At 36.7% G+C, this 13,076-nt stretch overlaps 1 protein-coding gene across 1 annotated transcript in view; it reads right to left on the minus strand.

The window, feature by feature from the left end:
* The window catches only part of abcc5 (ATP-binding cassette, sub-family C (CFTR/MRP), member 5), a 45,510-nt gene that overhangs the window by 2,661 nt on the left and 29,773 nt on the right, over positions 1 to 13,076 (minus strand). Inside the window, exons 14-28 of the mRNA XM_051135196.1 lie at positions 12,698 to 12,770; positions 11,439 to 11,642; positions 11,197 to 11,340; positions 9,321 to 9,417; positions 9,035 to 9,219; positions 6,777 to 6,923; positions 6,540 to 6,669; positions 5,284 to 5,566; positions 4,998 to 5,184; positions 4,001 to 4,090; positions 3,678 to 3,867; positions 3,212 to 3,371; positions 1,263 to 1,341; positions 910 to 1,023; positions 641 to 805 (exon numbers count right to left, since the gene is read on the minus strand). Coding sequence (XP_050991153.1) covers positions 641 to 805; positions 910 to 1,023; positions 1,263 to 1,341; positions 3,212 to 3,371; positions 3,678 to 3,867; positions 4,001 to 4,090; positions 4,998 to 5,184; positions 5,284 to 5,566; positions 6,540 to 6,669; positions 6,777 to 6,923; positions 9,035 to 9,219; positions 9,321 to 9,417; positions 11,197 to 11,340; positions 11,439 to 11,642; positions 12,698 to 12,770 — 2,248 coding nt within the window. The remainder of the gene's footprint in view (positions 1 to 640; positions 806 to 909; positions 1,024 to 1,262; positions 1,342 to 3,211; positions 3,372 to 3,677; positions 3,868 to 4,000; positions 4,091 to 4,997; positions 5,185 to 5,283; positions 5,567 to 6,539; positions 6,670 to 6,776; positions 6,924 to 9,034; positions 9,220 to 9,320; positions 9,418 to 11,196; positions 11,341 to 11,438; positions 11,643 to 12,697; positions 12,771 to 13,076) is intronic.

The following is a 13,076-nucleotide window of genomic DNA, read 5'->3' on the forward strand; positions in this document are numbered from 1 at the left end:
AGATGGATCTCAAAATCATATAGTCATTGTTGGAAAGGGTTCAAATACACAAAAATGCCTATAGGATTTTTTTTGAAGAACAGCGGGCAGTTTAACTGTTCAGGACAAACAAGGGACTCGCGAACAACTATCAATAAACAAAAAAAAAAAACAGTTGTGAAGACCAAGTGTATGTAAACTTTTGAACAGGGTCATTTTTATAAATTCAACTATTTTCTCTTGTGGACTATACGTAAACGTATTTTATATGAAATATCTTATTCAGGACAGTACTAAATAAAAAATAACATGCATTTTGTATGACCCCTCTTTATTTTGGTAAAATAATTAACATTTTGAAGATTCTGTAAGGTGTATGTAAACTTTTGACCTCAACTGTACATCTAAATGCCATTTCAGATGCAGCTTCTGTTCCACCTTTGCAGTGTAAAAATGGCTTTTGTTGATGTTAATAAAATTTGACTGGAAACAGTCTATAGAATTCTGATTAAATTTATAAGTAATTAGTTAAATTTAAGTATTTGACATAAAAAAATAAGTATTTGACATTTAACAAAAGTAATTACAAAGACTGCCCATACAATAATAGAAACAGAAAAGTATGTTTCTGACCCAGCCACCACAAACATTTACACCATACCTGGCCCTGATTGAGCACCATGATACGGTCACAGCTGAGCACCGTGTGCAATCTATGTGCAATGGTCAGCGTGGTGCAGTCCTGGAACGCATTACGAATCGTCTCCTGAATCAAACAATCGGTCTCTGTGTCCATAGCCGCTGTGGCCTCATCCAGGATCAAAATCTAAAAATTGGAAGGAAACAGTGGATGACTCAATTAAATAAGACTGCTAATCCCAATCAGCTCTCTCTTAATGGAAAAAAAACAAAATCAGGCTGTTAACTCACCTTGCACTGTCTCAGAAGAACTCGGGCCACACAGAGCAGCTGCCGTTCACCCACGGAGAAATTCTCACCGTTTTCCACCACCTCGGACTCCAGCTTTAAAGGCAGCTGAGACACCTGAACAACAGAGACGAGGTGCAAGACAATAAATTACAAAGATTCAAAGCCGTGGGAAAACTGGTGATAAGACGAAGGGAAAAGAAACAATCTGAGACAAACTTTAAGATTCCATACTTGCCCTTAGGTGTGAGAAACAAATGAGAAGCTGCTATGTTACAGAGTGGGCAACCTGAAACTACTTCGCCTGTAAACATTATACACGGTGTGTCACTTTTGAAGGGTTTTCTTTAACTTACACATTCTTTCATGTGTGTCCTCTCTAGGGCATCCCAGATTTGCTCCTCTGAATACTGGTTAAATGGATCCAAGTTGGATCTGTTTGAACAGAATACAATACAGAATGCAGTTGTATGCCTAAATAAGAAAATTAACAGATGAATGCATTCATATGAAGCACTTTGCATGAATCGTCATCTGTCCCAATCTCAAGCTACTTTTATATAGCACTTTATACAATAGAGTGATGCAGGTATGAGGTCAAAACCATAAGATTAATTCGCCGCTGGTTCCTTTGAGATTTTCGCATGGGGTTTCATAATGTTTTTTTTAAATTTATGAGTAAAATAAAGCCTTAGGTAAACATAACTTGATGATACTTTGACGTTTTGTTCCACAATGTAAACTGCACACATATGAAACAGAATTTTAAAGCAGTTATGTTTACTTTTGCAAACATATGTTTCTAATAAGTGACTACAAAAGACAGTTTGGGATGTGAGTGTGTGTAGTTTATGTTGTAGAACAAGTATCATCAAGTTATGTGTTTACAACTGGATTTATTTTACTCGTGCATTAAAAAAGCCCAATTATAAAAACGCATATGAAAATCTTGAAGGAGCCAGCATCAAATTAGTCTTCTGGGTTTTGATGTCATACCTGCACCACTCTATAAAGATCATTTCAAAGCAGCTTCAATTACTGAAACAAGACAATAACAGTGTTAATTTTGTAAAATTATAAAAAGACAAAAATATATGTATATACTTTAAAAAAACAATTTTAGGTGTAAAGCTATATGTCATTATTCAGCTCATGTCAGTTCAGATTTTGTTCTCAATGCAATTGCTGATGAAGTACACTACCAGTCAAAAGTTTTTGAACAGTAAGATTTTTAATGTTTTTAAAGAATTTTCTTCTGCTCACCAAGCCTGCATTTATTTGATCCAAAATACAGCAAAAGCAAAAAAAAAATTTTTACTATTTAAAATAACAGCTTTCTATTTGAATATATTTTAAAATGTAATTTATTCCCGTGAGCAAAGCTGAATTTTCAGCATCTCATCATTACTCCAGTTTTCAGTATCACATGATTCTTCAGAAATTATTCTAATATGCTGATTTGCTGTTCAAGAAACATTTATTATTATTACTACCAATATTTAAAACAGAGTGCATTTTTCAGGATTCTTTGATGAATAGAAGGATCAGCATTTATCTGAAATAAAAAGCTTTTGTAATATTACACACTATACCATTCAAAAGTTTGGAGTCAGTGTAATGTTTTTTTGTTTTTGTTTTTTTTGGGGGGGAAAGAAATTATAGAAATGAATACTTTTATTTAGCAAGGAAGCTTTAAATTGATCAAAAGTGATGATAAAGTCATGATCCTTCAGAAATCATTCAAATATTCTGATTTGCTGCTCAGAATAATATACTCATAATAATTAGAATAATGATAAATGTTTTTTGAAGCAGCAAATCAGAATATTAGAATGATTTCTTAAGGATCATGTGACTGCTGTAATGATGCTAAAAATTGAGCTTTGAAATCACAGGAATAAATTACATTTTAAAATATATTCAAATAGAAAACATTTTTTTTTAAATTGTGAAAACTATTTTAAATTTTGACTTTTTGCTGTACGTTGGATTAAAATAAATGCAGGCTTGATGAGCAGATGAGACTTCTTTAAAAAAAAAAAAGTTAAAAATCTTACTGTTCAAAAACTTTTGACTGGTCATGTACAGCCTATGTTTACCGAACTGAACTACTGAACATAGATGGCAAAAATTAAAGCAAAATGTTTCCAGTTCTTTGCTTAAATACATGTTACTTTTTTCACTTGCTTTTCAGTTTTGTAATTTTGCAAAATCATCCTTCTGGAACATTTTTCATGTGAAACGTCCTGAAAGGTCTTTAGGAATCAGTTGAAATACAGCATCGATACAAAGAGTTCCCGCTTACCTGACAGTACCACTGAAAAGCACTGGCTCCTGTGGAATGATTGACAGTTTGCTACGCAAATCAGCAAGGCCAATGTCGCAAATATTGACACCATCAATCTTAATGGAGCCGCCGCACGGTTCTACCAGCCGGAAGAGAACCACTCCCAGAGAAGACTTCCCTGAGGAGAGATGAGAGGGCAGATTGATTGTTTTTCTGATTTCCCCTTGTATTTTCACCATAAAAGTCATTTCAAAAAAGGCCTGATTTTAAAAGATAACAAAATGAAAACAAAATCTTACTTGCATAAGAATTATATACAAATATATATACCAGACCCTCTTTTTATTTGTATTTTTGTATTATAATCGATTTATATCCATTTTTATTTATTTATTTATTTTTCTGTGGGATGAAATTCTTTGTACGTATTATCAAAATTATAATTAAAAATTGTTGAGAAAAGACACAAGAAGAAGAGACTGACCTGAGCCTGTTCGTCCCACAATCCCGACCTTCTCTTTTGGTCGAACGGTGCATGAAACTTTCTTCAGTATCATTGGGAGGTTGTCTCTGTACTTCATCTCTGTTCCATCAAACACTATCTCACCCTCCTGGGGCCAGTCAGACGGAGGAGCCTTGTTTTTCACCCTTGCAGGAGCCTCTAGAGACAGAGACTAAGACAGACAGAGGTGACTAAGCAAAGGTTGAACTTCATTCTTTTAATTTATCGTGTAAGAGTGACAACAGACGTCAGATTTGGAAGAGAAGCTTTTAAATTGTCAGTCAAAAATGATGTAGGACCAGTACCTTGATGTAATGGTGGATTCTCTCGACTGAGGTGAACCGAGCTTCGGTTTCAGAGGCCAAGCGAACAGTAAACTGGAATAATCCTGTAAGCTGTAAGATGAGAGGAATGTTGAGATGCTGTCTACATAATTCGTTTTTATTTATTAGTTTTAGTTTATTTTGTTTCAGTTACTTTAGTACTTCAGGTAAGACGTAATGAAACGCAAACAGGCAAGGCATTATTATTTTTTCAGTTAATGTTTATGTAATAAGAGCAAGTAAAAAAAATGTAATAGTTTTAGTTAAATACAACAACTATATAACCTACTTCCTTCATACAACACAATAGCTTCTGTTGTGTAAGCAAATGTTACATTCAAATCTTTTCTGAGGGAAATATATGCATCCTATACCCAAGTCTAAGGCTGTTTTAACACTTGTTTTGTTTGTTTGCTCCAAAATTGAGTTTGAATCCTCCCTATTTCACATTGTATGATTTGGCTGTAAACCACAGTGCATTTGCTTCAAACACGAATGCCGCCGTGAGTACTAGTGGCACCTGTTTACCAGTGTAACTAGGTAATGACTCAAGAGAAGAAGATGCTAAAAATGGAAAGCACTGCTCTCGCTTCACTATTTTTTTTGGCAGAAAAACCAATCAGGCAAAAGGCTTTAACATGCACAGAATGGCACTTGCATTAGTGTGCCATAAATGCAAAGAAGATGCAAAGAATGTGGGATTTTTTTGACTTCAGCAGAAGCCAGCAGTGATGAGAAATGCACTTGATGTTCTGCCTGCAGGGTATGCATCCTGCTTGACATCATCAATTGTGGTTACTTCTGAGAAAATAGGCTGCGTTGCTTTTATAAATACTACAAACAGTTACATGAACCATGTCCAAAGCCTGTTTTCAAGAGTTCCATCAAAGGCATTTTTACACCAAAATGGTCCACATCAAAACACCTTAAAGGAGAAGTCCACTTCCAGAACAACAATTTTAACACAATTTCCCCTCACCTGCACAGCATAGGAAATGGCCAAGCCTGCATATGCAGGAGGAATCTGGCCGTGCATGAGGACGATCATCAAAGCCGTGATGCTAATGAGAGCCACACTAATCACATCCAGACGCACAGCCAGCCAGCGCATGGCACAGCTGAACAAATAGAAGGGAGCCTGGTTCTGATCCAGCAGCTCCTGATACCTGGGGGAGCAACACACAGACAAAGTCCATGAACAGAGCTCACTGGAATTCATATCATTGAAGGAGAAACACGCAATAAAAATGATATCCAGCATTCACCTTTGAAGGAATTCGTCCTCTTTTCCATAAGCATGCACTGTGGTCAGACCCTGAATACTGGAGGCAATGTGGGACAGGAAAGGAGACTGCGTGATGTTGTCTAATCGTTTGAGCTCTCGAATGAAGACCCGAGAAACCACGTGTAGCACCGTAAAGAGGAGCACCAGCGGCCCTACCGCCACCAGGAACCACGGGAACACGCTGCCAATCACACCCAGGCAGAAGAGCACCAGTATCACGTTCTGAATGAACATCTCAGCCTGGAACGGCAGACGTGTGTCCACTGAGAGAAGAAAGGGAAGCGTTTAGAAATGTGAGACAGGTAAAAGAGTTGTTCTCAAAATTGGGGTGTGCAATATGTATTAATTATATTAATTTTGCACAACAGTTCAATAAACAAGCTAATATTGTGAATTACATTTCAGGGTTATTATCTGTTTTTGCTATACTTCATCAAAAATAGCTCCAAACAAAGCCATAACAGAACTTAGAACTTTCATTGCTAAATGAATCAGTTCTTTAAATTTTTAAACAAATCAATGATTTGCGTCATTCCTGAACGATTCGTTTGAATGAATCGGTTGAGTAAATGACTCAATGGCTCACACAGACCAGCAGCTATTTGCTGGTGGTTATAATTTCTATTTTAAAATACCATTTTTTTAAACATTATTTGTGACCCTGGAGCACGAAATCAGTCATAAGTAGCATGGGTATATTTATAGCAATAGTCAAAAATATGTTATGTTTTTATGTTATGCCAAAAATCATTAGGATATTAAGTAAAGATCATGTTCCATGAAGATATTTCATAAATTTCCTACCGTAATTATGTCAAAACTTAATATTTAATTAGTAATATGCATTGCTAAAAACTTCATTATTATTATCAACATTTCGTTTTTTTTGCACGAAATATTGTGCAAAAGTGGATTTTGTTTATTTAATTTGACTTGTAACAGTCTATACCGTTTTATTATTCTAATTCTTATTCTTACATATTGATTAAATGTAAGAATTTGACAAAAGATGATGCATACATCTAAAAAAAAAATTCCTTATACAAGGCAAATATTATCCCTTAATGAAAATGTTAATTTCTCTGCACAGAATATGAAAAGTTTAGGGAATCAGCTGTCCACAACAAACCTACACTAGTCTAAAATACCAGTACAAAATAGAAAATATAAAACAGAAAATATAATTTCTTGTCCCTATCTAATGATGTTACAGTCTGATGCTCAATATGGTCCCACCTTCATCCATGTCTTTGGAGAATCGGTTGAGGATGCGAGCAGTGGGAGTCGTGTCAAAAAATTTCATGGGACTACGCAGAATCTTCTGGAAAAGTTCATCATGGAGCCTCGAGGAAGCACGTAGAGTACCCTTAAAAAAACAAAAGATCATCCGCTGAAGTGTGGACCTCATTCTCTGACACAGCAAGTTTATCAAGCAGAACTATAATTGATATACAACATGATGTAAAATCTCACCTTGACAAACACGATGCCTCTCAGAAGTTTGAGAAGCAGCATGATTCCCATAGACATAGTGTAGACAGCAGCATAGTGTTGCATCAGAGGGTTATCTCGCATACTCTCACTCAGTACTGAACTGTTCCCCACCTGCACCGTCGTGTTCTGTTGAGCACGAAAACAGAGAAACATGTTAATGAATGAACGTTTGTGTCCAGAATCAATGCCAATCCCACAGCCGCTGTATTAGTAACACCGCAGCAGCATTAATGCAAGGTAATAGAGGTATAGTGTTACATTAAACATCCAAAAAGGAGGGTCCATTTCAATTGAGGTTGGTTCACAGTATGTAACATATTTATTATTTTAATCGTTAAAGTCGTCTTTCTTTTCCTACTGTTATATATAAATATATAAATAGATGCTAATTGCTGCAATCTCATGGGTGACAGGTTGCTAGAGGACATGTTGTTGCAAATGTGATGGGAAGTTAATGTTTTTGATTAAAGCTTATGAGGGCACATGAATTGAAAGATGAAGCATTTATTATAAACACTGCAAAATTACATAAAAATGTTGTGATGAATATGGCATAAAGATCAATCGTCTTAACTGACACTTAACTGGCAAAGGCCAAATAAAGAATTTCATAATCATTTTTTAAATATTGATACCTCAGCGCATAAGTATTTTGTCCAAAAAGAATATGTGACCCTGGACCACAAAACCAGCCTTAAGTACCATAGGTATATTTGTAGCAATAGCCAAAAATACATTGGATGGGTCAAAATTATAGATTTTTCTTTTATGCCAAAAATCATTAGGATATTAAGTAAAGATCATGTTCCATGAAGGTATTTTGTAAATTTCTTACCATAAATATATCAAAACTGAATTTCTGATTAGTGATGTGCATTGCTTAGAACTTCATTTGGACAACTTTAAAGGCGATTTTCTCAATATTTGGATTTTTTTTGGACCCTCAGATTCCAGATTTTATAATAGTTGTATCTCAGCCAAATATTGTCATATAAATAAATAAATATTGCTTATTTATTCAGCTTTCAGATGATGTATAAATGTCCATTTTTAAAAAAATGACCCTTATGACTGTTTTTGTGATATAATTAGTAATTTGTGACTTGTATTTTCCAATGCATGGAGACAAACTAACAGTAACAGCTCTAGAAAGAAAAGAAACAAACCACCGGTTAAGGTCAGAAGCACATGAAATATTTAAACACTTCTGCTCTGGTCTAATGGAAGTGAAACCTTTCTGCCTTTCTTTTGATCTTAAAGGAGAAGTCCACTTCCAGAACAACAATTTACAAATAATTTACTCACTCCCTTGTCATCCAAGATGTTCATGTCTTTCTGTCTTCAGTCGTAAAGAAATTATGGTTTTTGAGGTTTTATAATGGACTTCAGTTGTGCATCCGATTTTGAACTTCCAAAACGTAGCTTAAATGCAGCTTCAAAGGGCTCTAAACGATCCCATCCGAGGAAGAAGGGTCTTATCTAGCGAAACGATGTGTCATTTTTTTTTTGTGCATGCGCAACATCCTATTAGGTTCTGTACTGGAATTAGTTCACCTGTTTAGAGTCTTCAGGTTTTGAGTCATTTGTTCATCTTATGGGGCTGTCACGTGATGCTGATTTTGCTGAACGAAATGACTTGAAAAAGATTTGTCCGTTTTGCTGAACGAGACTCAAAGGTCCGAGTCGCTAAAATGATCCGAATTTCTCATCACTACTACGAATTGCGTCTAAATTCATCGTCTGTGTACTCCTGCTCAAAATGTAGAACATGGCGAAAAACTCCATCTTATTTTCTCCTACAACTTCAGAATGGGTCTGTAGTTCTGCCTACAGTCCGCGTGACCTTTTGATGTTATTCAATAGTACGTGAACGTGCATCCCAGAGCCTGTGCTAGATGAGCTTTTGTGTTTGAAAAGTATAAAAATTTTTATTTTCCAAAAAAAAAAAAAAAAAAAAAAAAAAAATGGGCGATCGTTTCGCTAGATAAGACCCTTTTTCCTCGGCTGGGACCCTTTGAAGCTGTATTTAAACTACATTTTGCAAGTTAAAATTGGGGGCACAACTGAAGTCCATTATATGAAGAAAAATCCTGAAATGCTGTCCTAAGAAACCATAATTTCTTCACAACTGAAGACAGAAAGACATGAACATCTTGGATGACAAGGGGGTGAGTAAATTATTTGTGAATTGTTGTTCTGGAAGTGGACTTCTCCTTTAACTACCCATGGTCTCTTACCCCGCTGCCCTGTTTGATCCAGTAGCTGAGCCACCAGTTGCTGAAGGCTGTGCTGCCCACATTGAGCACAAAGAGGGCAAGGATGAAGAGGAAGACGGGCCACCCTCCTAAAGCCTGAATGTACACTTTGTACACTGCCCAGGGCACTGAGCCTTTTCCTCTCTCCTCCACCTGCATCAGCTGACCTGAAAGAAAACAGACAGAAGTGAGGCTAACAAGCAGATTAAAAGTTAAAGCACGACTACATGAGAGTCTGTGAGACTGTGTTTAACATACTCACACTTACCATCACCCTCGTTGGCTGATTTTTCTTTTTTGACAGATCCTGCTTTTTTGTTCTCTAGGGGTTTCTTAAGGGAACTCCCAGAGTTCTTATTCGGAACCTGAGATGACAAAACAACAGATTTGAAAGCTCCACCGTGGTTTCGATCTGGTTTGTGCATATGAAAGAAACACGCAATGACTTGCATAAACCGATGGTGCTGTTGAAAAAGAGCTGTGTAGACATTCAAAACTTCTCCTTTTGTGTTTTGCGGAAGAAATAAAGTCATACGGCTCTGGAACAGCACAGGGAAAATGATGACTATGGTTTTGGGTGAACTGTCTCTGAACTGTTTCACCATCATCCCGATTTCATCTGTTTAGAATAAACCATGAACTTAAGAAATAGTTCACCCAAAAATTATACTCTTTCCCTTATTTCCAAACCCTTGTGTCAGTCAAAACCGGTATGAAAACCTGTATCAAAACCTTGCCTTATTTTGTAGACCACAAAAGAAGATTTTTTTGAAAAATAGTTTAGACATTTTGTCCATATTATAAAATTCAATGGGATGCAAAACTTTCAAGCTCAAGTAAAATTAAAGTTGCAAGCAATGTTGAAAAGGCCCTCGCACCCGGGCTCACCACCACCCGGTGGCTTTAGGAAAATAGCAAACGGTGGGCAATATGCATTTAAAGTACTAAATATAGAAGAAATATGTCAAAGTCATTTATAAGTGCCAAACTTCCTGCTACCAGGTGGCAGTGCTAAGACTATAACTGGATATTGGCATGTAGATGTCTTCAGGCCAGCGCTTTTATCAAACATGCAAGATGTCTCCTGTTGCCAACAGGTGGCGCTATGGTTATAACTGAATACTGGCCTTTAGATATCTTCAGGCCAGGACTCTTACCAAACATGTGAAGTCTATTTTTTTCTAGAGTTTTTCGACATAATGACATTAAAAAGTATATAAATTGTATTATTTTTATGAAAATAACTGATCGTCACGCTAGATAAGACCCTTCTTCCTCGGCTGGGATCGTTTACAACCGCATTTGGGATCGTTTGAAGCCGCATTGAAACTGAATTTTGGAAGTTCAAAATCGGGGTACCATATCAGTCCATTATATGGAGAAAAATCCTGAAATGTTTTCCTCAAAAAAACATAATTTCTTTACGACTGAAGAAAGAAAGACATGAACATCTTGGATGACAAGGGGGTGAGTACGTTATATGTGAATTGTTGTTCTGGAAGTGGACTTCTCCTTTAACATCACAAGGGGCTTTAGATTACACTGACCAAATTCGGTATTGATCTGTTCAAATCTCTAGGAGGACTTTGTTTAAATTCAACAAAAACAGCACAAAACTTGCTGAGAAAATTCAAAATAACTTCCCACTGGGTTTCGGACTTCGTATCAGGGGACTTTTTTTGTACATATTGGTGTGTTACATGTGTCTTCCGAATTTCATACATGTATGTGAAATTGTATAGGTGGCGCTACTGAGCCATTTTGCCACACCCACTTCTGAAACCCATATCAGATGTAAATTTTCCCCACTTTTGGCATGTGAGCAAAGTTTCATGATTTTTCAAGCATGTTTAGGCCCTCAAAAATGAAGAAGAATCTGAGCAATTCCAATAGGGTTCTAGCACCACTGGTGCTCGGGCCCAAATTAATTAATCCAGACTCAACTGGTATAATTCAAGTCTTCTGAAGTGACACACTCACTTTGGATGAACAGATTAAAAATTAAAGTCTTCATTCCTTGATCCTCATATGTCAAATATCATTAAACCCCACTGGTTCTGGACCAAATGCAATTATGTCTGAAGTTCGTCCTGAAATGGGGGTAAGTAAGAGACGACAGAGTTTTCATTTTTGGTTTTTCTGACCTCAATGATGGGCGTTTCCCCAAGCTGAAGGTTGTTAAACATGGCGGCGTAGTCTCCGTTCAGATTCATCAGGTCCTCGTGGCTGCCCTGCTCTGTGATGCTGCCGTCACGCATGAAGATCACGTCATCACAGTCCACCAGATACTAACAACAGAAACAGGATGGTTTTTTTAAAAGATGAATTAAAAATTCATATACGGTAGCTTGAAACTCACATGACTCAGCATGAAATTGTAATGTACCTGTAGCTGGTGAGTGACAAAGATGACGGTCTTGCCACGCAGATGTTTTCTAATGGCGTTATTGAAGATGTGATTTCCGACATGGGCATCCAGAGCACTTAAAGGGTCATCGAGAATGTAAATATCCCTGTTGCTGTATAAAGCTCGAGCCACGCTTATCCGTTGACGCTGCCCGCCGCTCAGGTTTGCACCACGTTCTCCAATCTGACAGAAGAAATCACACCATGTATTAAAGATATACCTTCATATAAAGAGGTAGTTTAATGCACATTATACAATTTTGCCATCTGAAACTAATTTCTAAAATCCTAAAGCACCTGAATAAGATATTTCACATAAAAGATGTTTACATATAGTCCACAAGAGAAATAATAGTTGAATTTATGATTAACTTGAAATTAACTCATGAATTTTTGATTTATTTTGTCTTCTGGGAAACATATAAGTATCGTCTGTAACTTTTGAAAGGCAGTGCTACATGAATAAAAGATGATATTTAGGCAAAATAAGAAAAAATGTACACATCTTCATTCTGTTCAAAAGTTTTCATCCCCCGGCTCTTAATGCATTGCGTTTCCTTCTGGAGCTTCAGTGAGCATTTGAACCTTATGTAATAGTTGCATATGAGTCCTTCAGTTCTCAGCGTGAAAAGACGGATCTCAAAATCATACAGTCATTGTTGGAAAAATGGGGAAAAACACAAAAATGCTGAAAAACCAAAAAATTTGTGGGACCTGAAGGATTTTTCTCAGTTTAACTGTTCAGGACAAGCGACTCGTGAACAAATATCGCTAAACAAAAAAAAACACAGCTGTGGATCATTCAGGTAACAACACAGTATTAAGAATCAAGTGTATGTAAACTTTTGAACAGGGTCATTTTCATAAATTCAACTTCTATTTTTTCTTGTGGAGTATATGTAAACATCTTATGTGAAGTATCTTATTCAGGTCAGTACTAAATAAAAAATAACATGCATTTTCCCTCTTATTTTGGTAAAATGATTAACATTTTGCAGATTCTGCAAGGCGTATGTAAACTTCTGGTTTCAACTGTAATATTCAAACACCTAACTTATGGCACTTTGTTCATTCATGAAGTGAACTTTTGCCTGTATCTAGTGCTTAGATTCACTGTTTTGGACTGCCGCCTTGGACTTGAGAACATGAGTACACAATGACACATCCTGTGTGTGTAAATCACACAGTGTGTAGTAGGCTTACAAATATCTCTGTTGATTTTTGTGTAGGACGTGTTACCTCAGTCAGGTCACCGTTAGGGAGGATGGCCAAGTCTGGTCTCAAGCAGCAAGCACTCAGAATAGCCTGATACCTGCAGGAGACATATAACGTCCTGCATTAAAAACCAAAAATGCTTATACTTTATTGAAAACATCAATGTGCATTACAACCGTAAATATACCAGGAATCATGTGGACGCTATTCAAAGACAAAGCACAAGCGCTCAAGGTCATCTGCATGTATTTCATCTCTGTGCTGAGTCACAGCCCTGTTTCACTTGCTCAGCCCTTTAGTCTCCTTCACACGGACTCATATGGCTCATTACACTGATGTACTGCAGCCGTTTGGCAAACCAAAAAGTACTGACGTATCCAGTATTAAGGCCCCAAGAAACTCG

The sequence above is a fragment of the Labeo rohita genome, chromosome 18 (genome assembly GCF_022985175.1).
Source record: "Labeo rohita strain BAU-BD-2019 chromosome 18, IGBB_LRoh.1.0, whole genome shotgun sequence".
NCBI lineage: Eukaryota > Metazoa > Chordata > Actinopteri > Cypriniformes > Cyprinidae > Labeo > Labeo rohita.